Raw genomic sequence first — 26,718 nt, forward strand, 5'->3', positions numbered from 1 at the left:
TGCTTATCCCTGCTTGCTTGCAATATTTAGAATCAGTCGTGTACTAGAAAACAGGCTTATAAGCTGAAACCTATGTTGTACAATAATAATAAAGTTTTGTGAGAAAAGGCATGTTTTGTTTAGTTAATGCAATATAACAACAAAGGAAATATAGATCAGTACAGTCATTGGTATATTTTTACTGATCAAGATAGTGACAGAAGCTTGCACTCGTCCATACAGAAATATAAAATTATCAAACAGTATTATACTCAGTGTTGCAGAATTTCTATATACACTGTTATTTTGTACAACACAACTGAAAAGGAATCTTAAAAATTCTTCTGCACTCCCGTTTATTGTAATACAGGGTACTGTGATGAACATTAAACACTTATTTGTGAAAATCGTAAGCTTATGATGCTGAAATGTTAGGTGCACAGAATAAGTGTGTTTACTAGGTGGGAAAAAATTGTTTCTGGATGAACTAATAGATAATATGGAAATAAAATAGGCAACAATATGTCTGAAAATAAAGTTTCATTTATTGTCAGTTTAACATTATTTGAAATTATCTAACAAGTCTTATGGAACTTGAAACACCATGCTGTCAAATATTTAATGATATTGCTACTACAATGAAGAGGCATAAAAATATTTCAGCTGAGAAAATGAAAGAAAACTGTTCAAAGAATGACAGAGTGACCTGAGAGGGTGTACATATAGTAACATAAATTTATGAAATTAATAAATTAAATCGTCATTACAGGCAAAGTGAAAAAGATAGAAAATAAACATTAAAACATGCAACTAAGTAACAATTTAAATACACAGCATACAAAAGTTTGTGAATTTATTTGTTAATCCTGTTGTTAACCATGCATGAAACTTTAATTAGTGCAAAACAAAAGTTTCAAGATATACGTGATAGTGTAGTGAGAGCGTGCTGCAATTGTTTTCAACAGTTGTTTCCAAACTCTTCACCTTTTTTCCTCCTTAATGACCAGCGTACAGGGAAGGATAAAAAGAGAAAGAAACAGGTATTGTATGACAAAATATAATTCTTCTTCTGTAAATAAGTTCAAATAGAAAAAAACAGCTACACAAAAACATGTATAGCTTCTAACGTAACTTATTAATACTGAGCAAAATTAAATGTCAGAAACATTTACCCAGACAAAAATGAACAAAGGCTCTAGCATTACATATAAGCTTTTCATAATAAGGAAGGTCTTGGTGGTTGGTTGTTATTTTGTAAAATAAGCAACAGACTTTTACCCTTCCCAATTAATTCTACCAATCAAATGATTCCATTTTGATCTGATTTCCTTAATCATTTCAGATTCTTGTAAAAATATGGTAACTTAATATAAAATTTTATTTATGCCTAGTTACACAACAATAACAACCAACTAAAGAAAAATTCATTAGTAGCTCTCCCAGAAGCATCCAGCTTTAAAAGCAGAAATGAGTGAAGGATGACACTAATTAGCATTAACTGAGCTAATTAACTAGCCAATTTATCAAACTGTCTGAATAACACTGAACAAAGCACTTAATGTTTAAAAATCAGAACTATTATGTTATATCAAATATTTGAAATAGCAACAATACAAAACAGGATTTATCTTTTTATTCAGAATCAGCTTATCAATCATGAAACCAGACTGTTTCTATTCCAACAGCTTCAAAGACAAAATTGTGATTCAATATTTTCTACCAGGCAGATTCTTTTGTTTATTTAAACGAAAGTACAGTGAGCTAACGTCCAGTTCATATTGGGTATAAAACAAACATTCCATTCATGCTTCCATGAATCTCTCCCATTTACCACTTTCAAAAATGAAAATCCAGTTATTGCTTTATAAAGGGGTATTCAGGGCTAGTGCCTTACATGAGTGTTTTGTGGATGTGAATACCATAAACTTATACAGGAGTTCAAACATATGACTACATTGTGAATGTACCTACCACGGAAGTACATGCCTAATGTTATTATTCCTGTCTATGCAATTTTGTTACATGGACAAAATTATGAACATTCCACTGAGTTTTGATAAGATAATATAATTAAACATTTTGGCATGTTTCTTTTTTCTAATCTGTGACACACACAAGGATGTGGGAGGGGGTGGGGGGCAAGGAATTGAGATAACGGATTTACTTCAAACTTTGTACACCTTTAGTAGGCCATTAAAACAACATAATGTGCAAGTAGTAACATGCACTACTTCGGCAGTTCCGAGGATATCACAAGTGAAGTTTTACGTATCTATTATGTAACTAATGTATCTGTGAGTAGGTGCCGGCTGTCTGAGTTTATGGTGGTCAAGTGGTATAAATATGAAACTTCCTGGCAGATTAAAACTGTGTGCCCGACCAAGACTCGAACTACGTTTGTCTAATAATTAAAAACAGCAAGTAGTCAAATAACATGAAATTCACTAAAACTTCATGCAAATACATGAGGTTTTTTAATTATATTACCTCTCAAATGTCATATAAATTAAATAATATGACAAGTGATTAAAAACATAGATTAAAGATTAAGTCTGAGCAGGAGCTGAGCCATCGCCTCATACATGTTTGTCTTTCAAAACTCCAACATTAACCACATGACCACCATGAACTCTAACAATCAGTACTTATACACAGATACATAATTACATAATAGAAACATAAAACTTCTCTTGTGATTTTCTCAGAATTGCCAGAGTAGTGCACCTTACTACTTGCACATTATGTTGTTTTAATGGCCTACTAAAAGGTGTACAAAGATTGAAGTAAATTTGTGATCCCAATGTTGTGGCCTCACCTAGTCAATTAAATTTCTCCACATTAGCAAATGCTATGAAATGTGGAACATATACATGATTGACTTCTCAAATGCTTTGTGAATATTTACAACTTGGGACCTCATCAAAATACTGAAAATATTTGATTGTTTTAGGAAAACAGTATATTCAAAGAGGACTAAGATCATTTAAAATTGGTAAATACAAGACATTATAAAATGAAACATAGTTAGATGAAGTGACAAGTTTTTGTTGTATATGTAACTTCCTGAGTGATAGGAAGGAATTGAATAAGAAAACATGTACAATAAGATTACTGCAGATGTAACTCTGGTTTGTGATTTAATTAGAGATGAAGCAATGGTAGGAACTGGAAAAAAGGTACAACTTTCAAATATCAAATATTTCCCATTAGAGTTTGCTTATGAAGAGCAATTCATGAAAGTCATGGTGAAAGATTGTGGTAACAATATCAGTGTATGTGTTATGGTGGCACACTATTTGCATTCTTTGTTTGCATTTCTTCTGAACATTCCTTTTCCCTAATTCAGTAGAATGAAGAAAGAACATTAAATTTTAAGGAGATGAGGATGATGCATGTTAAGACATTAGGGTTGGGTAAGTTCCTTCATACTCATTTTATCAGTTGCCTCATTAACCTATAAAACTTCACTTATTCTCATCATGTACTGCATCCATTACGTTGCCTGCATTTTGTTGCACTGTTTTTACTACTCATAGCATTCAAGGTGCACCATCTGGACTTGTTAGTGGTTCTCCTCTCTATTTATTCTGGCGGGTGTGCTAATGATAATGATAAACAATCATAATTATAACTTAATACACTCCTGGAAATTGAAATAAGAACACCGTGAATTCATTGTCCCAGGAAGGGGAAACTTTATTGACACATTCCTGGGGTCAGATACATCACATGATCACACTGACAGAACCACAGGCACATAGACACAGGCAACAGAGCATGCACAATGTCGGCACTAGTACAGTGTATATCCACCTTTCGCAGCAATGCAGGCTGCTATTCTCCCATGGAGACGATCGTAGAGATGCTGGATGTAGTCCTGTGGAACGGCTTGCCATGCCATTTCCACCTGGCGCCTCAGTTGGGCCAGCGTTCGTGTTGGACGTGCAGACCGCGTGAGACGACGCTTCATCCAGTCCCAAACATGCTCAATGGGGGACAGATCCGGAGATCTTGCTGGCCGCGGTAGTTGACTTACACCTTCTAGAGCACGTTGGGTGGCACGGGATACATGCGGACATGCATTGTCCTGTTGGAACAGCAAGTTCTCTTGCCGGTCTAGGAATGGTAGAACGATGGGTTCGATGACGGCTTGGATGTACCGTGCACTATTCAGTGTCCCCTCGACGATCACCAGTGGTGTACGGCCAGTGTAGGAGATCGCTCCCCACACCATGATGCCGGGTGTTGGCCCTGTGTGCCTCGGTCGTGTGCAGTCCTGATTGTGGCGCTCACCTGCACGGCGCCAAACACGCATACGACCATCATTGGCACCAAGGCAGAAGCGACTCTCATCGCTGAAGACGACACGTCTCCATTCGTCCCTCCATTCACGCCTGTCGCGACACCACTGGAGGTGGGCTGCACGATGTTGGGGCGTGAGCGGAAGATGGCCTAACGTTGTGAGGGACCGTAGCCCAGCTTCATGGGGACGGTTGCGAATGGTCCTCGCCGATACCCCAGGAGCAACAGTGTCCCTAATGTGCTGGGAAGTGGCGGTGCGGTCCCCTACGGCACTGCGTAGGATCCTACGGTCTTGGCGTGCATCCGTGCGCCGCTGCGGTCCGGTCCCAGGTCGACGGGCACGTGCACCTTCCGCCGACCACTGGCGACAACATCGATGTACTGTGGAGACCTCAGGCCCCACGTGTTGAGCAATTCGGCGGTACGTCCAACCGGCCTCCCGCATGGCCACTATACGCCCTCGCTCAAAGTCCGTCAACTGCACATACGGTTCACGTTCACGCTGTCGCGGCATGCTACCAGTGTTAAAGACTGCGATGGAGCTCCGTATGCCATGGCAAACTGGCTGACACTGACGGCGGCGGTGCACAAATGCTGCGCAGCTAGCGCCATTCGACGGCCAACACCGCGGTTCCTGGTGTGTCCGCTGTGCCATGCGTGTGATCATTGCTTGTACAGCCCTCTCGCAGTGTCCGGAACAAGTATGGTGGGTCTGACACACTGGTGTCAATGTGTTCTTTTTTCCATTTCCAGGAGTGTATAATAACTGTATGTGTTTTTTCTGACAAATGTTGTGACAAATGGTATTCCGGAAACTTTGTAATGTTTTGAGTGATTGCTTATCACCTTCTGGAGATGTCGAAGATAGTTAGTGAGTACACAGTAGAAGTTGCTATGGCAAAACTGCATGTTCAGGCAATATAATATAGCATCAGCATCTAGATAGACTGTTAAAAGATGACAAAAACCATCTGCTGAGTGATATGTTGAATCTGAAGGGACAAAATAATTAACTTCTTCTCTCTTCTGTTGCATTGTCTTGTGTTGTTGATGTGAATTTGGCACTGACAGAGACAGATCGCATTCATTGCTGATGTTACCTCTAGTGTTCCAGCAAGTAAAATTATTGGTTTTGCAATGAGGGCAGGCTCTTTCAAAACGCTCTCTCACAATGTAGAATTAGAAGTGCTAATGAAGACCTTCAGGTTTTTAGTCTACCCTTAATGTTAGGAACTATACACTGATCAGCCAGGACATTATGATCCCCTACCTAATAGCCACTACATCACCTTTGTCATGGAAAACAGTGTCAACACATTGTGCCATGGAAGCAAACAGCTCTTGGTTGGTCCCTGGAAGGAGTTGGCATCACATCTGCACACGCAAGACACCTAATTCCCATAACTTCCAGGAAGATGGTGCGGGTGAGCTCTGATCCCATGTTCAATCACATCCAAGATGTGTTCAATTGGGTTCTGATCTCATGAGTTGGAGGTCGGGTGGAGGGGGGAAAGAAGGAGGGGGGGGGGGGGGGCAGCACATCAATTGGAATTCGCCACTGTGTTCCTGGAACCACTCCATCACATTCCTGGCTTTGTGATATGGCACATTATCTTGTCGAAAAATGCCACTGCTGTTGGGAAACACGAGGGTGGGATATGTGATCTGCAACCAGTGTACAATTCTTCTCGGCTGTCCTGTCATGGTGGCTTACAAGAGCTCCACTGGACTCACAGATGCCCCCATGAATGTCTCCCAGAGCATAATGGAGATGGTGCCAGCTTGTCTCCTTCCTGCAGTACAGGTGTCAAGGAGCTAGGCGATGATGATTCGCGCCCTCCCATTAGCATGATGAAGAAGGTATCAGGATTCATCAGATCATGCAATGCTCTGCCATTGTGCCAGCATCCAATGCAAGGGGTCATGGGCCCATTTCAGTCAAGGTTGCTGATGTCATGATGTTAATGCACAGGTTGTCAGCTGTGGAGGGCCATTATTAGGAGTGTTCGGTGTACTTTGTGTTCAGGCACACTTGTACCCTGACCAGCATTAAAAACTGGCATTAGTTCCGCCACAGTTAACTGCTTGTCCTGTTTTACCAATCTGCCCAGCCTACAATGTCTGACATCTGTAGCGAGAGGTGGCAACTCAACCCCAAGATGTCCGGACATAGTTTCACCTTGATATTGCCACATGTTGAAACCCTCACCACAGCACTCCTCAAACACCCAACAAGTAGTGATGTTTCCAAAATGCTCAAGCTGAGCCTCTGGGCCATCACAATCTGCCCTCGGTCAAACTCAGACAGACCATGCACCTTCCTCACTCTACACATGGACAGCACACTCACTGATACTACATGCACCTTGCATGTGTCCAACTAGCAGTCATTCCTCACCAGGTGACACTGCTATCACCTGGATGGGTTTGGATCGATAGTAGGTTGGTGGCCATAATGCTCTGGCTGATCAGTGTAGATTATGAGCAGGTGTTTGATAAATATATGGAGAAGTATCAGTGAGACCATCCAATACAGTTCTCAAAGCTTCAACAACTAAAAGACAATAGACTCCAATTAATTAAATTTTACATTTTTATATTTTGAATACCAAAAGCAGAGGAATTAAAATTTTGCAGAGAAATATTGTAACAAGATGACTGCACTTGAGAACAGTGTATGTAAGGAAATTTCTGGCAACAATTAGCACTCACAAAAAAAGTTTATATCCCTAAAATTAAAATTCCATCTCAGAGATAATTTTCTTAGGATATCTGTATAAGTCGCAACTCATCAGCTTAGTACAGGTGGCAAAAACAAACTGTATGTGTAATACTGCACTACTGATACATGAGACAACACATTGTGCCATGGAAGCAAACAGCTCTTGGTTGGTCCCTGGAAGGAGTTGGCATCACATCTGCACACGCAAGACACCTAATTCCCATAACTTCCAGGAAGATGGTGCGGGTGAGCTCTGATCCCATGCTCAATCACATCCAAGATGTGTTCAATTGGGTTCTTTGCTCGAAATAACAAAAAAAATATTTTTTATATTCATAATGTAAAGCAAATAACTGAATTTCACAGAATCTCAATGGTGATAGTTATCTCCACATAGCAGACAATGGACTTTAATGCAACCTTCATGAAAATGCTGCATTGTGTATTAAATGATACATATTGCATTGATGTTAATAATCATTTTTTCAGTGTTATTCAAACAGCAGGCTATGGTACACATTCCTTAGAAGGGAAATGAGCATTTCCTACAAGCAAGACCCCTTGAAGATGTAAATGTACAGTACTCTAACCTGAACACAAGTTTAAAGTTTCTTTTGTACATTATCGTCATCTATAGCAATTAACTCTATCTTCCACAATGTTTTTAAGAGAGCAAGCATCATTTTCAAAACTTTTTCTGTTTGATGGTGATTACTGGATTTATCACAATGAAAAGTGCATATTTATGAGCATCTTTTTCTAGCCTTTATAATTATAGTAAATATGAAATAACAATTAAAGGGTGATACACATTATTTTTTCGCTGCAATTTCTCTTCAGTTAATACTTTGTGTATGAAAAGGTATGGTATTTACTTTTTATATTAAACTACTTTTCTATTTGAAACTGAAATTACTTTGAGCAAGACCTGTTGAAAGATATTTAAATGGTTCATCGTCAGTTAAAGATTAGGCTTGAGCACATTAGGTTCCATTATCTGATTTCCATGCAACGTTTCATACTGATCATCTTCCCCAAATCTGTTGAATGTTTCTCATTTGAAGTACAAAACTTGCTGCAGATTATTTCTTGATACAATTTCTGATACTTTTTAGTCATCATTGTATATCAAGGCATCTAAATTATATATTTAAAATAAATGTTAGTGTACAGGGCATGTTTCTTTCCCTTTAAAATACACTATGTATGTCATTCTCTCAACAATTATGTCCAATCTCTCAAAAGAAATGAAATTCTTAACCAAAGTAATCATGTGGGCTACTACATAGGACCCTGTGCCTGCACTCAGTAAAGCAAATTTAATTAATAAATAAATTGTTGGTTCTACAGCTGACTGGTTAAAATGTTGTCTCTTAAAAACACAGAAAATAATGGTACCTAATAAACTTCAACTATGTTTAAACACTTTGGTGTACTTAGATTTTAAAAGTGAAACCGAAATTTTGCTAATTAATTGCAAAATATGTGATGCAGAAAATATCTTCAGCTTATTGGAATACAGAGTACCATTTATAGCTAATATTGTTGTGCAACTTATTCACAAAGTTTTATGCTTCCTCCAAATCTAATTTCATGTAAAGTTTCAAATGATCAATCTCTGGTCTTAAAGTCTGAGATTCTTTCCTAATTCTTCTGTCTGACCAACCGAGTCCTATTTCCACTAGCATCAGACTTGCCCTGCTTATTTATTTCATAGTTTGCAGTGCAGTTATTAAACTATTTCTCAGCCAAGCCCTATTTTCACTATCGTGGCTTGCCCTGATTGTTTATTTCACAGTTTGCAGTGCACATACTATACTTTTTCTCAGAATATTCTGATAAATTTATGTTTACTCATACTTGATCTGTTAAAGGAATACAACAGTTTATTTTTTAGTGCTGAACATGGGATTGCAATATTAATTTTCTTCTTCGTTCTTCCAATGGTAATAGCTTCATTTTAAATTTGTCTGTAGGGCATTGTGATGTAGCTATATGTATAGATGTCATACTTCTCAGGCAAGGAATGCGATTTTTAAGGGGAGACTATGCATTTTGCATTCTGTAACCTAATCAAATTTATTTGAAAGTTTTCCGCAGCACATATCTGTTCCACAGCTCTGGCTGCCTTCCTTACCTAGATAGATAATGAGTTTCAGTTTCTTTGCAATTTTTCTTTCTAATGCCGTATTAATTAATAAGTGTTTATTGCATAACATAGAAACATAAGACAAAATAACAAAACCTACAGTTCATCTCTCATTTTCACAATTTACATCAGTTTTCATAACGACTGTGCATGTGGCGTGCAAATGGGAAGTACCATATGACTACATGACATGTATCTGTAACTAGATTCAAATAAGAAAACTGTTCAATATTTTTAGTATGCTCTCTGTGCTGGCTGTATGTGCTCATTTCCAGTAATGATCAATGTTTAACTATGATAAATCAATTACTTGACACTCTCTATCTGCCATCTTTGGAAATATTTTGGATAGCTGATACATAGAATGACATAAATTGTGGGACAATAAACTCACAACATCACTGCCATAGTTATGCAGACATTCACATTGCTCTGCTTTAAAACTTGTGTCCTGGGCCCTGTACTAACCCTTGCAGAAAACATAAGAAAACTGCGCATGCTCTACAATTCTTTCTGCCATCTTAAACAGTTGCAGTGCCAAAAGAAAGTTAAAATAGGACATGTAAGGTATCTTACTGTTCTCTCTATATGAATCTTGTCCAGTTTCAGAGTCTTTGGTTTAATTAAGCGGGCTCGTGCTTGTTGTCCCGATATGTTTCTGAATCAACATTCCTACATAAGGGAGAAATAAAGAACAATCAGTCTCTATCCAACTACAAGCTAAGACTTTGGATAAGAAACCAATTGCACGTCTATCACAACAAAAGCTATAATCAATAACTAATTTGATCTGTGACTGAAATAGTAATTATGGTAATGGTCTGTCAGTTCGTGGTTTATCATTAGAGAGCTAATGCCTCCACAAAAGCCTTAATAAAGAAAACTATTGGTTATTAATGAACAGCAACATCATTTTGTTGAAACTATTTAATATGTGTAAATAAAATAGATTAGAGCAAGGAGAACTATGAACTGTATAGTTTTCTAATATATGTATAACAGAAAGAGATATGATGATGCCCAAAAAAAGCTAAGCCACGGCCTTCAAGATGATTTTATAATTCCTTAGTTACATAAAACTGTTAATTATAAAAGATCTGAGCATACATACAGTCTCAAATCTACCATTCATATACACTCCATTGCCCCATCTTTAGAAATTAGTAAGTTCTGATGGTAACTATTACCAATGTAATATGATATTTATCCTTGTACCAAGATTATTAAAGAAAACTTATGAAATTTTTTCTGTGAATTATCACATTTTATAAGTGTAATAGAAAACATGGCAATCTGGTCCCCTGCTGTAAAATTCCCTCAATATATATTGTCTCAGTGAGATTATAGCTTCACTAAAAATTTATTGGAACAACAATTTAAGAAAGTAAACAAAACCACGGATTATTATTCAGTCCAACTACCATATTGGCAATAGCTAAAACTCACATAAGTGAACTATGGAGTAATTATTATACGATTTTTTCACTATTTCACAAGAGACACAATACTACTAATAAGACACAACATCCCTGAAAGTAGAATACTGAAGTTTTCCTTTACGAGCTCAAATCATTACCAAATACAGGGTAGTGTGTCAAAAGGTTTGTGATGACAAACAAGAATCTATTCTGTAAGATCATGATCAAAGGACTGTTCTATTTCCCAAGAATAAAATGTTTTGTTTCATTCATTATTACCCCAACCTTCTCTCACATATATGTAATGTCTCTGAGGATCCTGAATGTCCTGTGACTTTCACTTCCACTGACTGTAAATTCCTTCTTTGCCTTTACTTTTAAAACCATTACATTTTCCTGATGAAAGAGCTCTCAGTAAAAATAAAGTCTCTGTTTCTACAATACTTTACTGAACCTGGCCCTAAACTACAATAAAAATGTATTCTCCACCTGTGCCAAACAGAAGTTATAAGAGCAAACTCGCCCAACTCCTGACCTCCTACAAAGACAGATCAGATAGATAGACAGTGAACAGAGAGGTGTGTGTGTGTGTGTGTGTGTGTGTGTGGAAAGGAGGGGGGGGGGGGGGGGCTGAAGAAAAAAAAATGACACAAGTTACATGTAGATATAAATCTACAGTAATTTGTGAAATGATTAAAATTATTACAATTGTAAAATCAGATTATTTAAGAATAATTACTAGTCAACACTAATTTGCAAATTTCAGTTGGCATCAGTGATAAGCTGTTCAGTCAGATTCACACAATCCATTCTGTATTATGATCTGTCTCAACACATTTGCTACTGAGAAGAATATTGAAAATATGATAATGTGACAGGTTCTGCAAGTCCTTTTACTGCATAGGAAAAGATAAAGTAATGAAAACTATTGTTTGGTGGAACTATGGTAGCAAACCAGGTCCCAAAATGCATCACAACATGTGCATAAGGGAAAAAGAAAAAAAAAGTAATGTAATGTTATTTGAAACGTTCTGTATTTTTTGTGTTATTCAGGTAAGTTGCAAGTCATTTTCTATTATTTGTTTCTTTTTCTTCTCAGTTAATTTCATATGCCTCAATGAACCTCCTGATTCCAAGTCATTCTCACCTATAACAATGCATGATTAAAGACAAATAAAGACAGTTGCTTCACACCAGATAGTGTCTCCAATGAAGACTTATCCTGACTTCCCATTATTGAAAAAAATATTGACAAATCAAGTTTGTAGAGAAAAGCATTTAATACATTGGGAAAACAAAGTATCATTCTCTAGTTTCCCTTGCCTTAGCAAAATTAGCTCATATTGGCTATCTGAGTGAGCCATACGACTCTAGTTCTCTTTTAGGTAAAATTCTGTATAACTCATCATTCTATTAGGACTTTTTGGCATTTCATGACAATGCAATTTTAGAGAGTACAGCATTCATTAATTATCAATGGTGGCTATTTCCAGCACTTTTTCGAATAATCGGTTTCCTGTTCATTAGTGTGGTTCACTTTATTTTTTTGTAGACTTTTGAAACCTTTTCTGAGCTAGTTTTATTTTGATCACACAATATAAAATCATCATTCTTAAGTAACTGGAATTTACCTTCAATGGTCTACAATCATTAAAGCTAAAATATATGAGCAAAAGAAATACTCATTAATCCATATACTGTCACATAATAGCAATTAATGTTCAAAATTAAATGTGTTCATTTGCAAGAAAATAAAAACCACTTACAATGATATACAAAATCTCTCCACATACTATCTGATGTAACTGAACACAGTACAAGATCAGCTAAGTTCATAATTTACTTTTAAGAAATATTGTACTTCATACAAACAGAGCTGCATTAACACCCTGTTTTCAGTTTTTGTTCTCTTTTCTAAGTATATCATTCAATAACAAGTCTACCAATCTTTTCTGTACGGGTTTAGACATAGCATAAATAACAAAATTCATCTGAATTTGAGAAGTGGTTGTAAAAACACATATTCTAAAAATTTACAGTTTTCTTAAAATGGGGTTAAAGGCAAGACACTCACTTTTTCAAAGGCACTTGACCGGCCCCTGGTGGCTGGCCACCATTTCTTGCATCGGTAACTCGGCAAGCGACCATGTTGTATGCTACAAACACAAACAATTTTTAATTCTGAAATATGATAGATACAAAAATTCAAACACAAGAGTACTTTTAAAAGATTTTTAAAAGTAATAGAGGTGCAATAAAAATTGCAAATCGTCTGAAAATTGGGCTTTTTGCACTGTAAAGCACAGTAGAAACTGCTTTAAGCACCCGATGAACACAACTGTCTTATCTTCACTTTTGTTTCTTATTTCTTGTAATAGATTATGCAGTTAAGTACAACAATTTTTACTGCTTCAACAAGACACAACACAAATTTTACAAGCTCATTTACAGCATTTCACATTTGGTATTACTGTGTGGTAAATACACAGTAAAAGTTTTAGGTGCAATATGTTTTAAAGATTTGTTTTACATTAAAGTCTGTATCTGCTTCAGCCAAACTGTTAGAAACAGTCACACTCAATAAACAAAGCATGTGCAGTTTGTGGGTCTATAGAACATTTCTGTGAGAAGCTGATAAATATGTAAAATGTGATGGGAAGCCAAAAGTGATACTTAACAAATTGTGTCACACATACAGAATAGGTAACTGTGGCATAATACTGAGACAGTCAACAGCAAGAACAGCACACCATATACAGCACTGAAAAACAGAGTGCTCAATGAATACAGTATACTCACTTTCCCAGTCTGACTAATCCAGTATCGCAGGCCTGTTTGAATCAAAATTGAAGACCACAGGTGTGTATTCATATGGACACTAACAAGCAGTTTACACAGTTACAAATTGAATAAATAAAGTCTTTCTTTTATGTATGGACATGGATGAGGTAAGTTCTTGATGAAAAATTAAAAATAATCTAATATTTATAAACATGATAGCTGGAAATTCTTAATGGAACTAAGAATGGTAAGAGGCAAGACAAGCTGATGTCATAGAGGAAGTGTTAAAAATCAGATCAACACTTTTAAAAAGAGATGATTATTGTAACTGTCACACACTAATTTTATATGTAAGCTTCTACATGTGCCGTATGCACATACATGTGGACACACACACACACACACACACACACACACACACACACACACACACACACACACACACACACTATATATATATACACGACAGAATGAGAGAGATGGACGTTTCTGAAATGGGATCATAACTGGGAAGAAAGAATGATTTCACCATGTGTATATGGAATGTATGTGTTTGCGAAGTACATAATGGATTTCATGATGTTTCGTCATCACTACTAATGCAACATATCTTTGCAGAATTTGTAAGAGGACAATACGTACCTGTGAGGATGTTCCAGAATGAACAACAGAATACTTTGTTATCAAATGTAACAGATACATTGCGAGCCAAAATATTGTCAAATATAAGAATGCTGCCTGATGGCATTTCAACCATGTTATATGATAAGGAAAGTATACAAATGAGTAAATCATATGGGCTGCAAATGTGACAACCCAGTAACATAAGTGACTATATAAACAGCTGATAGCTATGGCCTGGCCTAAGGGATTGAGCGCCTTGGAAACATCAAAGCTGGTCAGCCACTGTGTGCAACTGTCATCTATGGAAAGTGGTAGAAGGATGGTGAAACAATGAGTAAGTGATATAGTGGTAGTTACCCGCACCTCATCATGGGTTGTGGAAGTGGAAGTGTGCCCACTTGATAAAATAGGATAGGAAGTGATCTATGGCAGATTTGACAACAGAGTAAAATGCTGGTGCAAGTACAAGTATTTTGTAGCTGACTATCATTCAATGCACATTGTTGAACATGGGGCTCCACAGCAACCAACCCCTATGTGTTCCCATACTGTACCATCAAGACTGTCAATTTTGATTTCAGGCACAGGATTATCAAGATTGGATAGTGGATCAATTGAAACGTGTTGCCTGGTTGGATGAATCATGTTACAATAGATTGATGGTCATATCTGGATACACTGTCATCCACATAAATGGCTACTGGAAGCAAGTTCTGTGACACAGTTGTAGTTCAGTGGGGGCAGTATTACACTCTGGGGGACATTTACCTGCACTTCCATGGGATCCGTAGTAACCAGGGACGGCTCGTAATTAAAGGCTCTGAAGCGGAGCCACTCCAAAATATATATTAAAATAAATTTCTCAATAAAATATTACAGAATTTAAATTATCAGAAGGCATTTTGCATATTTACGACACGGATTTAAATAATGCGGGTCAACGTTTTCAAAACTACTGATGTGTGATATCACATAATGTTTTTCGAACAGGTAGTAGCTAGTCTTCATGCTGCACCTAGAAATGGCACTTAGCTCAGCATGGCAGAGGCCTGGGGGTGTGGCTTCCTCAGAGTACAGCTCTTATGGGTGTTTAGAAGGCTCTGGTGTTTCAGCCTGATACAATGTTTCTGTTCCATTGCTTACATCAAAAGAGAATGAACAAAATTGCTGAAATTTAGCTATTGAATCCCTGTCTCTCTATATCTCTATTATGCTGTGATTTGTCATTAATTGATGTTTAGTATTATTGTTTTGATAGTTTTTTAGAGTGTTTTTTTGTTTCTATTCTATCTATTAGTTTGCAAATCTCTCAACAGAGTCCACTAGAGTATGGTGATGTAAGTATCACCACCTAGCAGGTTCCACAAATTATTATGGAAAAAAGGCATACGAAATATACTTCTGCCCAAAATACTATGAGTCACTTTAGTTTCCTCGCTGGCTGATTGTGTGTAATGTGCATTATTATTAAGTTTCTTTTTGGGAGTGTATTATGCACGAGTTTAGTCAGTTTTACTTTCTTGCTAATGACAGCAGCATACCACGAGTTTGAAAACAATACAAAATGATGATTAGGAAGAAAGTGAAGGAATTTTGTTAGTCCAGACCCAATGTAAACTTGAATAAAGAATCAAAATAGTGTAAATCCAGGTAAGGAGGTACACAAATTTAACAGAGCAATGTGCAATACAGCTGAGTGGTTGGGTGTTCTAAACCACTTAAAATGTATATTTTTGTAATAGACAAGAATAAATATGGCAAATACAGTGTGCTAATTTCCATGGCAGTTGCTACGGATGTTCATGTCATCCAGTCACAGCACAATATCTGTGACATTGTGAAAACATCACTGTTCCATCACACGAACTCAAAATGCTGCTATTTGAGCACAGAAAACTTTAAAGATTCTTAGAAAACGTGTCTTTTAGTATGATTTGTTGGGGTAAACTGACAGGAAACATAATGTTTGGGGGATAAATTAGCTTCCTATATATTTTATATTAGAGTTAGTTTTTGATGTTATTTGGGAGTTGATTATGATATGGAAAGAAGATACTGTATGTAAACGCTTGGCTAGAGTCTGATATTGACCCCACCCCCTCCTGAAATTTTGGTTGTGGCGATAGCCAGATTTGTAGCATAGCCCGAGGTCTAGGTTACCTCTGATCACTAAATTTCGCAGCCTTAAACAGCATGGAAACCATGAGCCACATCTGATGGTAATAATCAAAGTCACGAAGTCAGCTGTGGACTATGTGACTATTGTTGTGGACCACCTACATCCCTTCATGCTTGGTGTATGCCCCAACAGCGATGGCATCTCCCAGTGGAATAACTGTTTGTATCACATGGTCAGAATCATCCCACAGTAGTTTGACGAGCATGACAGTAAACTTATATTGGTGTCTTGGCTACTAAATTTGCCTGATCTGAACCAAAAGGAGAGCACGTGGAATGTTATCGTGTGCCGGCTTTGTGTCCGCAAATCAGTAGCCATTAATTTACAGGAATTTTGTGACTTGTCTGTAGACATCTGGTGCCAAATACCTCCAAAAATGTACCAAGAACTTGTTGAATTGATGCCATGAAGAACTGCTGCTGTTTTGGATTGCAATGGTAGACGACCATGCTAATAAGCAGGTTTATTTTGGCTCATCAGTGGATGAGGCCAAAAATTGATGTCTTGTTCAGTGTTGTATGTAGCATTGTGAGGAATGAATATGAATGAACACAGCTAGAGACCCAAGGCAACAACATCTCTAGGGGGTAAATTAACCACATTGTTAAACACCAGAACTGGTTATAGAGACACATTAATACAGAGCTAAGCACTGGAGAGATGAAAACTAGCTATTAATGCCTTATAAGCATAACTGGTGAGAAAACAAGCAGTGACATGAAACCACAATGGAGCTGGAAGGCGGGGAATCGACCATGGAATCAAGACTGGTCATTAGAGCTACAGACAATTTTTAGGGATTCCCTGGGAGGGTGGAGTCTTATGCTTGTTAGTGTGTCACTCCTAGAATTCCCAGGAGACCAGTCTTCTCCAGTCTTCTTATGCACTCATAAGGAACCGAGGGGTAAATATGGCACCAATCTCCAGGAATATGAGTGACAGATTTCCATCTTCACAAGTTGCAACAGTGGCTATTAGAAACTGCAGTTCCCAAAATACATGTGACAGTACCCACATCCTTCATCAGGGTTATGGTTATCTATCACTATGCACTGATACGAGATACATCCTAACCACGATCCTTCCTAACCTTCCGTAGTGTTCTGATGTCTACCAAACCTCCACAATGCCCTAGCCCATCACTATGATACTTCCAATCCTAAACCCTTGCCACAGGGATCATATCCCTGTGGAAGACAAAGGTGCAACACTTGCCCAATCCACCCACTCAGCACCTCCCAGTACACCCCTGTCATAGGCTTCTCCCCCCCCCCCCCCCCCCCCCGCCCATCAGAGGCCAGGGCATCAGTGAAAGCAGCCATGTCATATACCAGCTCTGCTCCAAACATTGCAAAGCTTTTTATATCGATATTGTTGTGGTTGGCAGGAGAGCCAACACCGTGTTACTAGAGGAGGCCAAAATGCACGCGTTTTAGCTCACGCAGGCTGGCGTGAGGTCTGGAACAGGACAAGGAAATTAGAATTTAGAAAAAACAGACATAGCTGGTGGAATATTTAACTTTAATCCATTAATGATGAACGTCGCTCTTGACGGCACATGATTCACAATATCAATAGTAACTGAATATGGCGCCTTGCTAGGTCGTAGCAAATGACGTAGCTGAAGGCTATGCTAAACTATCGTCTCGGCAAATGAGAATGTAAGTAGGCAGTGAACCATCGCTAGCAAAGTCGGCTGTACAACTGGGGTGAGTGCTAGGAAGTCTCTCTAGACTTGCTGTGTGGTGGCACTCGGTCTGCAATCACTGATAGTGGCGACACGCGGATCCGACGTATACTAACAGACCGCGGCCGATTTAAAGGCTATCACCTAGCAAGTGTGGTGTCTGGCGGTGACACCACAGATATAACTAACAACCAGCTGTCCAGTAAGATGAATGGCCACTGCCAAACTGTGACCACGAGCAATTTGGACCACCCTGTGGCACAGCATGCACCTGTTCACCGCTATTCTTCATCCTTCTCCATTTCATTCTAAACTGCCGCTTTCATTCAACGCAACAGTTGCATTCTGACTGCAGTGGCTGGAGAAAGTGATCATGTGGGCATGAGATGTGCCTGCTTGTATGAATGTGCATTTTTTTTTCCAAAGAAGATTTTGGCTAAAAGCTCAATGAGTAACAGTCTTTTTGTTGGGCCTGTCTGCAAATCAATGTGTCATCTTTAGGGTGAGTAGAAATCTAGTATCTTCATAATGTTTTTTTCGATAAAAAATGCCAAATTATTTGAACAGGAGCAAAGATAAAGAGAAGGGGAAGTTTCTGCAAAGAGAAGAGGAAACTATGCACTCTGAAAAAGGGCAATGATAATTAGAGTCATGTATAAAGAAGAGAGCACTTGTGTGGTTTCAAGAATATTTTTCAAGATGGAAAAACAAGTTTTTCAATAGCATCCAAGGGTCTATTCCCTTTATCCCCTCCCCCCCCCCCCCCCTTTTTTTTACAGTAGTGTATTGACTATCAGTCACTAAACAGATATCATAAAAGTTCACTGTACTGTAATGAATATAATCCAATGGACAGGTAATAAACAAAAATATGTAAACAAAGGGGAAAGAAGATTTGGTTTGGTGATGAACGCATTAAGGAAGTAGTGAAAAGAACAGAATTCAAGGAGAAGTGGCTGAGAGGATCAGATTTTGCACGAGGCAAATCACAGTTTGAAGAAGTGCGGAGAACTACACAAGCAATGCTCAGGAGGCCAAAGAGAATGTACATTCAAGGAATATTAGAGAAGACTCAATAAGATTCTTCAGGAATAGTAGTTCAAAAGATGCACCATGTACTATGAAGTTAACTTCTTTAAGAAGCCAGCAAAAGTTCATCAAGGACAATTATGGAACGACACTCACCAATGAGTTCAACATTGCTATGAGATGGAAACAACACTTAATGGAGCTCCTCAACTGTCATGAACATAAAGATATGTTCGAATTTCAGCCTCCTGAGATTGAGAATTTAGATTATCCACCACCTATCCTGTAGGAAATACGGAATCAGATAATGAAGCTGAAGAAGATCAAAATTCAAGGAGAAGCTGGAAGCCAGGAGAAAGTCATTCAAGCTTGATGGCCACCTGATCAAGAGGATTTGGATTGTGGAGGAGATCCCAGAAGATTGGAAGACAGCAGTCATCTGCCCTATACCCCCTACACCATCAGGTGGCTTGTGGAGTACAGATGTAGATGTAGAAAGGTGAAAAATAGACAGCACCAAATACAGAGGAAGCATCCTCCTAAACATCTGCTATATATAGGATCTTGTCCTACTGTATACTGGATGGAATCCAACTATTTGCAGAAAAAATGATCGGTGAAAATCAGGTTGGATTCAGAAAGGTCCATTCGACTGTGGACATCTGTGTATTGTGAAAACTCACTGAGAAGATGTAGGAATATGGTGAAGTCCTTCATGTGTGTTTTAAGAAGGCAAAGTTAGAGTTTGTCTCACTGGGTCTAAAGGCAAAGTAAAGCTTGGGAGCTATGACAGGGAAAGCTTTAACACAGTCACAGGGCTGTGACAATGAGACAGTGTGTCATCAATACTGTTCAACCTGGCACTGGTTAAGATAAAGAGGGAAGCTTTCCACAAGAACTTTGAAGGTACTGAGGCAGGAGGTGAGAAAAATCTCTCATCTCCCATTTGCTGATTATTAGCTCCATTATCCAGATCTAAGGAAGAACTGATGTGGATGAGTGACAGCATGGAAACAGCAGTAAGCTAAATTGGTCTCTTTGTGAATGAATTGAGGACTGTATCTGGTGATGATCAGGACTCATCCTGTTCAATAGAGAACCACTGATAGTCAAAAGCCTAATGTACAAAAGGGTTCATAATTTTAAATATGTGGAGGTGATCTTTACAGAGATGCATTGTGCGAGCCAGAAATCAAAGTGAGGTTCCAAGCCACAAACCAATAATACTTCAGTCTAAGTCATCTTTTTAAATTGCACAGTCCCTCAGGGAATTTCAAACTCAGTTGCACAAAAGATAGAGCCAACCCATAGGGCTGTGTGGTTACGAAACTTGGAGTGTCCAGAAAAAAGAGGTAAATAATCTTCAAGCAGAAAGTCTTGAGGAAGATCTATGGTCCTATATAGTATGACATCACTTGGAACTGGAGAGTCCAGGATAATTGTGAGCTGGACGATGTCTACAACAGACCAAATATTGCAGGCTTGAGAAGAACTAAATGGCTTATCTGTGCAGGTCATGTTGCTTGGATGGATAAATGTTGATGTCCTGTGAAATTCATGGATTTTACTCCCCATGGAAGAAAACGACAAGAAAGACCAAAGAAAATGTAGAGAGACAGAATCCATGTTGACTTTCTGCAGATTATCTTAGAAGGTGAATGGCAGCAGAAAGCAGGAAATACAATCCTGTGGAGGTGGAAACGTGTAGATCATGTGATCCTCTTGGGCCTGATTGTGTAACATAAGTAAGTGTATAAGCAAGAGAGAGGAAGAGAGAGGTGGAGGCAAGATGGGGATAGGGAGGGGGAGGGGGAGATTGACCAAAAAACACAAGTTTGACAGCTCAGTTACAACAATCACTTTTCAAATACCTAAGATCAAGTACAAGAGTATGAGTGCTCAGTTACAGTATTTGCCATTGTCTTGAGTACCTGAGTGGTAATCAACATCACCATTCGGAACAAATAGTTGTCTTCCTCTTGCCATTTATATTATTTTTTAACATCAACCAAACAAAAATAGTAATAAAATGTACAACATAGGAGACTGCATTTACAATTATAGAAACAAGGGGCCATTCTCCCAGGAAAGATTAACAGTGTGCTATAAACACAGTAAAGCCAACAAAGAGCTTGTGCTATACAGTTTATGACTAAAAATATTTATTGTTTCTTAGTTTTTATTTTTGAATCAACAATCTTCTGACTGTTTTGCTGGCACACCTAGCCCACAAGTATTTGTTTATTAAAAAGGTTTATTAAACCTTTTTCTCATGGTTACCTCCCCCTTGTCAGTCTCCTCCCAGAAACCCATAAGGGAGGTGTAGTAACACTGTTCACGTTTACGTCGCACTTCACTTAGCGTAGACCGGGACTGTGTCCTAGGCATGCCCGATGTTAACTGACTGGGCACGGCCCGTGCTGCCGGAGTTGTTGTTGTTGTTGTTGTTGTTATGCCAGCAGAGGTCGCGTCCGAATTTTCGCGTGCCCTCTGGTGGATGGGACTCTACTTGTGGCTACTACCGTCCGTGACGCGCCGTGCCGATGTGCGCCTCCCGCGATCTTTCTGGTGGCTACTGCAGGAGGCTAATTTGGAATCTTTTGCCAAGGGAAAGATAATCATAACACATTTTTCGATCATAAGCCACATGTCCTGTGGATACGCATTATGTGTCTTTAATGCAGTGGTTTCCATTTCCTTCTGCACCACCATGCTGTTATGCTGTTGATCATTGCTGATTATCCTGCCATTTAAAGGCAACTTCCCATGGCAAGGGAAAGAGGTTGCCCTGAACCTCTGTCCACTCCTTCACCCTCTTTGATAGACTGTTTGCCGAACAAGGCTTACTCCTTCTACCAGAAGCCTTCAGCTGACACTACTGTTGGTTTTTATTTCAAATTTAAGCGGTGGTGGGGATCAAACCCGGGGCATAGAATGTTTTGATTATTAGTCAAAGACACTATCCCTAAACCATTGGATTATATTATCAAGCTTAAAAGAGCATTCTGTAGTATACTGAGATGTGTTTCAAACTAATTCACTCACATGTACTGTCAGTAGTAGCCCTTGTCTCTACTACATTACGGTTCTGACAATGTAAGAACAGTCAGTAGCAATCAGAGTAGGGGCCAATGCATATATTATTAAGCTACAGGTAACAGCAATATCAGGTTGATGATGGAATGATGCATGAGTTCTTTGACACCAAAATATTTCTTTTATTTTGCACTCCTTATGATGCATATCACTATCACCATCATCACATCTGTGGTACAGAATAAAATTAAGACAAGGTATAGAACAGTTTTCTGTAAAATGATGCAATAAGCTGAGTTACATACCCGAACTGATACATTGTATCTAGTCAACTGTAAACATTCTCCATCAATATTAGTGCTCAAATTGGCTCATGCCATACAGTATGTTACAAAGTAAACAATTTTTGCCTGAAGATGTCATTAAAGGCATCATCAATGCCAGAACAAAAAATGTCTGTGACAAGCGAAAGCTTATTTCAAATACTGTGTAAGTCACTGTTACATATTCTACAGCATTTAAATAATGCAGTACATTTTACAGGACGCGTATAGATGTAGACATACAAATTGATACACCTTGTGTAGAGTGAGTTTGGACATGATGTTAAGGGGGAATGTTTAAAACTGACTAGATGTAGTGTACCACTTAATGTATGTGCTCAACGTATTGCATAATTGTACAGCATCATTCTACAGAAAGCTGTTCGCCATCATGTCTTACATTATATTTTGTACCACAGATCTGATGATGGTGATACCAAAATGTACTATATCAAGTGTGTAATAAAAGAACTATTTTGGCGACAAAGATGAATAATTTATTAGTGGCAAAAATGGTCACAGATCCCCTAGAGGACTTCTTGTCTAAACTAATGACATAAGTTTTCTTTTTAAGACAGGGGAACTAAAAATATACACAAAATCATAAACTATGAAAAATTTGCAGTATTAATTATTTACAATTTCCTTAATATTTCTGAATTCTGGAAGCTATGGTGGTACCAGGCTTCCATAAATATAAATATCAGGAAATATTAAGAATTATTCTGATTGTGTATGGCTGAATTTTAAAATTCCAGGACATCTGAGTTATTCCTGTACTGCTCTCATGATAAAGACATCCAATACCTATAAAGTATTCTTATATTGCATATCCAAGATAATTCCTAAACTCAGTTTTTATTCCAGAGTGTTCTTGTCTAAAATCTGTAGAGTCACTGTTTTTATCTTTATAGCCATGGGGAATGAAAGATGTGATTGCATAGTGTCATGTGAGGGTGATGCAAAATAAGTTTACAAGATAATGACAAAAATATATTAGAAAAAAATGTAGCTCAAGAAATTCTCAAGAAAAATAACTGTAAAATGTTCATCTTACTTTGCGGAGTATAAAGAAATAAATCTACAGATTTATCATAAGAATGTTATACAGTAGTATGAGACTACAGTTACTCAAATAAAACAAAGCATAGAAACAGTTTCTACATCTACTTCTTTACTATCTAAATTTTACTGAATCAATGTTTGATGAGCTATTTTATTATATTTAGCTTAGAAGTCTGTTGAATAATAATGTTTTGAAAGAAAAATAAATAAGATCTTATTTCTTTTCTGCTCACCCTTCTCTTGTTTCCGACGCTTCCTCTTGTTGCATATTTTAACAGCACAAACTGACAATATGATTGCAACAATGAAGAACAGTATCCCTCCAACAACACCTGCTGTGATTGCCTTGTGTTTTACACGAGCAGGCACAGGGTACTTGACTTCATCACTACTCTCATAGCTACGGAATGAATTGGCCAGGACTCTGAAGTGATATGTTCGTCCACCAACCAAGTTCTTAACTGAAAGTAGGAATAAACCATATGCTGTAAGAAGTAACATACATGCAAAATGGGCCACGCTAGAAGAAACATAAATGTAAAGGAAAATGTAGATTTGAGGAAGCGCAAATACTGACAATTAGAAAGGTCATTTTTCTTACAGTTGTCATAGTGATTTGTCTTGGAAAATTTTAAAAGTGCCATGTAAATGCAAATGGCAAGTTCTAGTGTCTCTTGCCAAAACAGGAGGAGGATTGTTGTAGTTGTGCTTTGAAATGAACATTGGTCGTCAGTAAAACAACTAATTTTGAGGCCCTCTATCAAATCTGTCATCTAAATTTCAAAATGAATATAATTTAAAAGATGAATCTTTCTGTTTAAATATTTGATAACAGAAGATACTGCAGAAATACAAAATGATAATCAAAAATTATTTTTAAAAATATGGTTAATATTCATTAATGGAATGGAATATCTCAGTTACTAAAAAAGAGAAATTTGAATCATTAAGCAATGGTAGCACCTCTCAGAGAGAGGTAGAATTGAAAATTCTTTTTTGTCAGTCATGGCTGTGTTGGGGAAAGCAGCTACATGTGATTAAAATGATGATGAGCCATATACTTACATAAATGTCAAGTTTAAATGGTAAGCAAACAACAATTAAGTGGTGTAATTAGGAAAGCAAAATTTCTTTCCAAATGTTTCCCAACCAACAATTATAATGTTAAGTTACAGCTTTTTTAAAGGAACTTTAGTCATAGTTAATGTGGGTGTAAGTAGAGTATCTCTTTAAAGAGACTAGCATACAGAAGCAATTGGAATGTAGCCCTCTATCAGCTAATTTATAACCCACTCCTCATCCATGAAGGTTTCCTCCTTCACACTGGATCCATTGACTGTTGTGTGTGAAAGAATAAATGAATCACCAAAAAATTCTCATTTAGAGATTATGCAGAATTTACATCCCAGAGTCCAATTACTTGGATAAATTATAGGATTGACTAATGTTGTATTCTTTTTCTTTGTTTCTGGATATCTTGGGATTATCAGCATCCAGCCCAATGTCTGTCAGTAACCTGTTACAGAGGTTCTACTAGAATATAAAACTTCATTCTGGAAAAAAAGTCCTTCTAGTATATGACTATCAATTGTACAGTTCCTAGCAAATTCACCCTAATTACTAACTACCAGTGTCATGATGGAGTTTGTATACAGACAACACATAAGGGTAAGAACTGATAGGTCCCCCAAGAGGCTTTTACAAGCTGTTAAGTTAACAACTTTGTTCAAGAATCTTAATGCACATATCTGCAGAATAAATTATGTTTTGCTCTCAGTGTCATGTCCTATATTGTTATACCATAGGACAGAATTGAGTGAAAGAATAAAAGTATGGCAGCAATCCCATCTGTAGATCAACATTTTTTTAAAACTTATCCACATGCTGGTGTCATGTCAGATTATTATTTGTTAAGATGCAAAGAAATTTCATATACTAAGCCTCATCCACCTTATGGCCATTGATCTAGTCTTCTGGTTACTGTAAATGCTTTTGAATTGTTTGGAACTGTATAATATGAGTCTTCATAAGATCAAGAGTTACAGCATTTGCTATGAAACAGTTGTAAGCCTGTTCCATTATTGTCTTGGCAGTATCTGACAAGAAAGTGTTTCAGTCCTTTATCAATACACTAATATCATCAGCAAAAACCATAGTTTTTGAAGAGTCATTCAATGTCTTCACTACAGGAATGGGTGAAACACTGACCTACAGGGACTGAATAATTTAGTGTCTCATCATTCAGTGTTTAACCTCTCCTGACATATCATTTGTTAATGTGACATTCTGTTTCCTGTAGTGAAGCTACAACTACATCTATGCAAGAGAAAAGCATTTAATGCCATAACATTTTAATTTCTCTAGCAATGTCTCTTAGGGTAGGGGAGTCCAGTGAACACAGCTTGGTAAGAAGTTTCTGTTTATACACAGGATTTAGCTTAGATCTGGTTCTCATATGCTTCTCCAAAGCAAATTGTACTACTGTTTACAAACTTATTCTAAGCTTTTGTGTAAATATTAGTGCATTTGTATTGTATGAGCTAAATTTTGGGAGTTGTAAAAATTAGTAGTGCAGCAGTGGTACTTACAGTGTGTAAAGTGATTGTTTAGGTTGGTGTTATACTCTTTGTAGTGTAGATAAACACTGATTAAAAACGGACATATGCTGCACCTGTTGTGTGCGGGTGCAGGAGAAATTGGTCACGGCCCATAAACAGTTGGAAGCTGTACCAGTTACGGTCAAAAGGCTTCAGGCTGTTGCCCTGCTACGGAATTTTGAGACCTTGAATCCAGATATTCAGATAATTTTTAGAAAGAATGGATGATGAAAATGTTTTTAACTTGGTTTTGAACTGTTTGGGATTCCCAATATCTTGCAGTATGTTATTTGGCAGTTAACTGAATAATTTTGCAACAGAGTACATAACTATACTTACTTAAGCAAATTATTCCAGATGATAATTCCATAACAAAATGAGTGAAAATATGCAAAACAGGCCAATATTCTTGTCTTATGGCCAACAAAATGAGAGCTGCTACTAAGGGCAAAACATGCTGAAATGAGCTTCGTCATTTTTATTTATCGAAGTGCTGACTTCATTTTAACTAATTATCTAAGTGGGTGCCAAAGAATGTTACACAAGGAGTTTTGTTTAGTGCATGACCATTAATGTTTACTTCTGATGCTCGCAGGTCTGTTTTGCATATTTGAAATTGCATAATATGAGTCTTTGTGGAATTCAAACAAAGTGTTAGCTGTCAACCACTTTTGGGACCTGTTCAGCTGTCATCTTGGCTTTGTCTACAAGTTGTTTTTGGACCATTAATTGTATCATCAACAAACACACTGTTTTTGAACAATTCTTTGAAAGATCATTTATGTGGTTTAAGAATAAGAGTGCACCTAGTATCAATCCTTGTCAAA

The 26,718-nt window shown here is 37.6% G+C and overlaps 1 protein-coding gene across 3 annotated transcripts in view; it reads right to left on the bottom strand.

Annotated features, from left to right (window-relative positions):
- The window catches only part of LOC126416243 (protein turtle-like), a 263,351-nt gene that overhangs the window by 19,261 nt on the left and 217,372 nt on the right, over positions 1-26,718 (bottom strand). For all 3 annotated transcript variants that reach the window (XM_050083857.1, XM_050083859.1, XM_050083858.1), the window contains 2 exons: positions 23,528-23,755; positions 12,645-12,726 (listed from right to left, as the gene is read on the bottom strand). In XM_050083857.1, coding sequence (XP_049939814.1) covers positions 12,645-12,726; positions 23,528-23,755 — 310 coding nt within the window. The remainder of the gene's footprint in view (positions 1-12,644; positions 12,727-23,527; positions 23,756-26,718) is intronic.

Source organism: Schistocerca serialis, chromosome 8, assembly GCF_023864345.2.
Source record: "Schistocerca serialis cubense isolate TAMUIC-IGC-003099 chromosome 8, iqSchSeri2.2, whole genome shotgun sequence".
Taxonomy (NCBI): Eukaryota; Metazoa; Arthropoda; class Insecta; order Orthoptera; family Acrididae; genus Schistocerca; species Schistocerca serialis.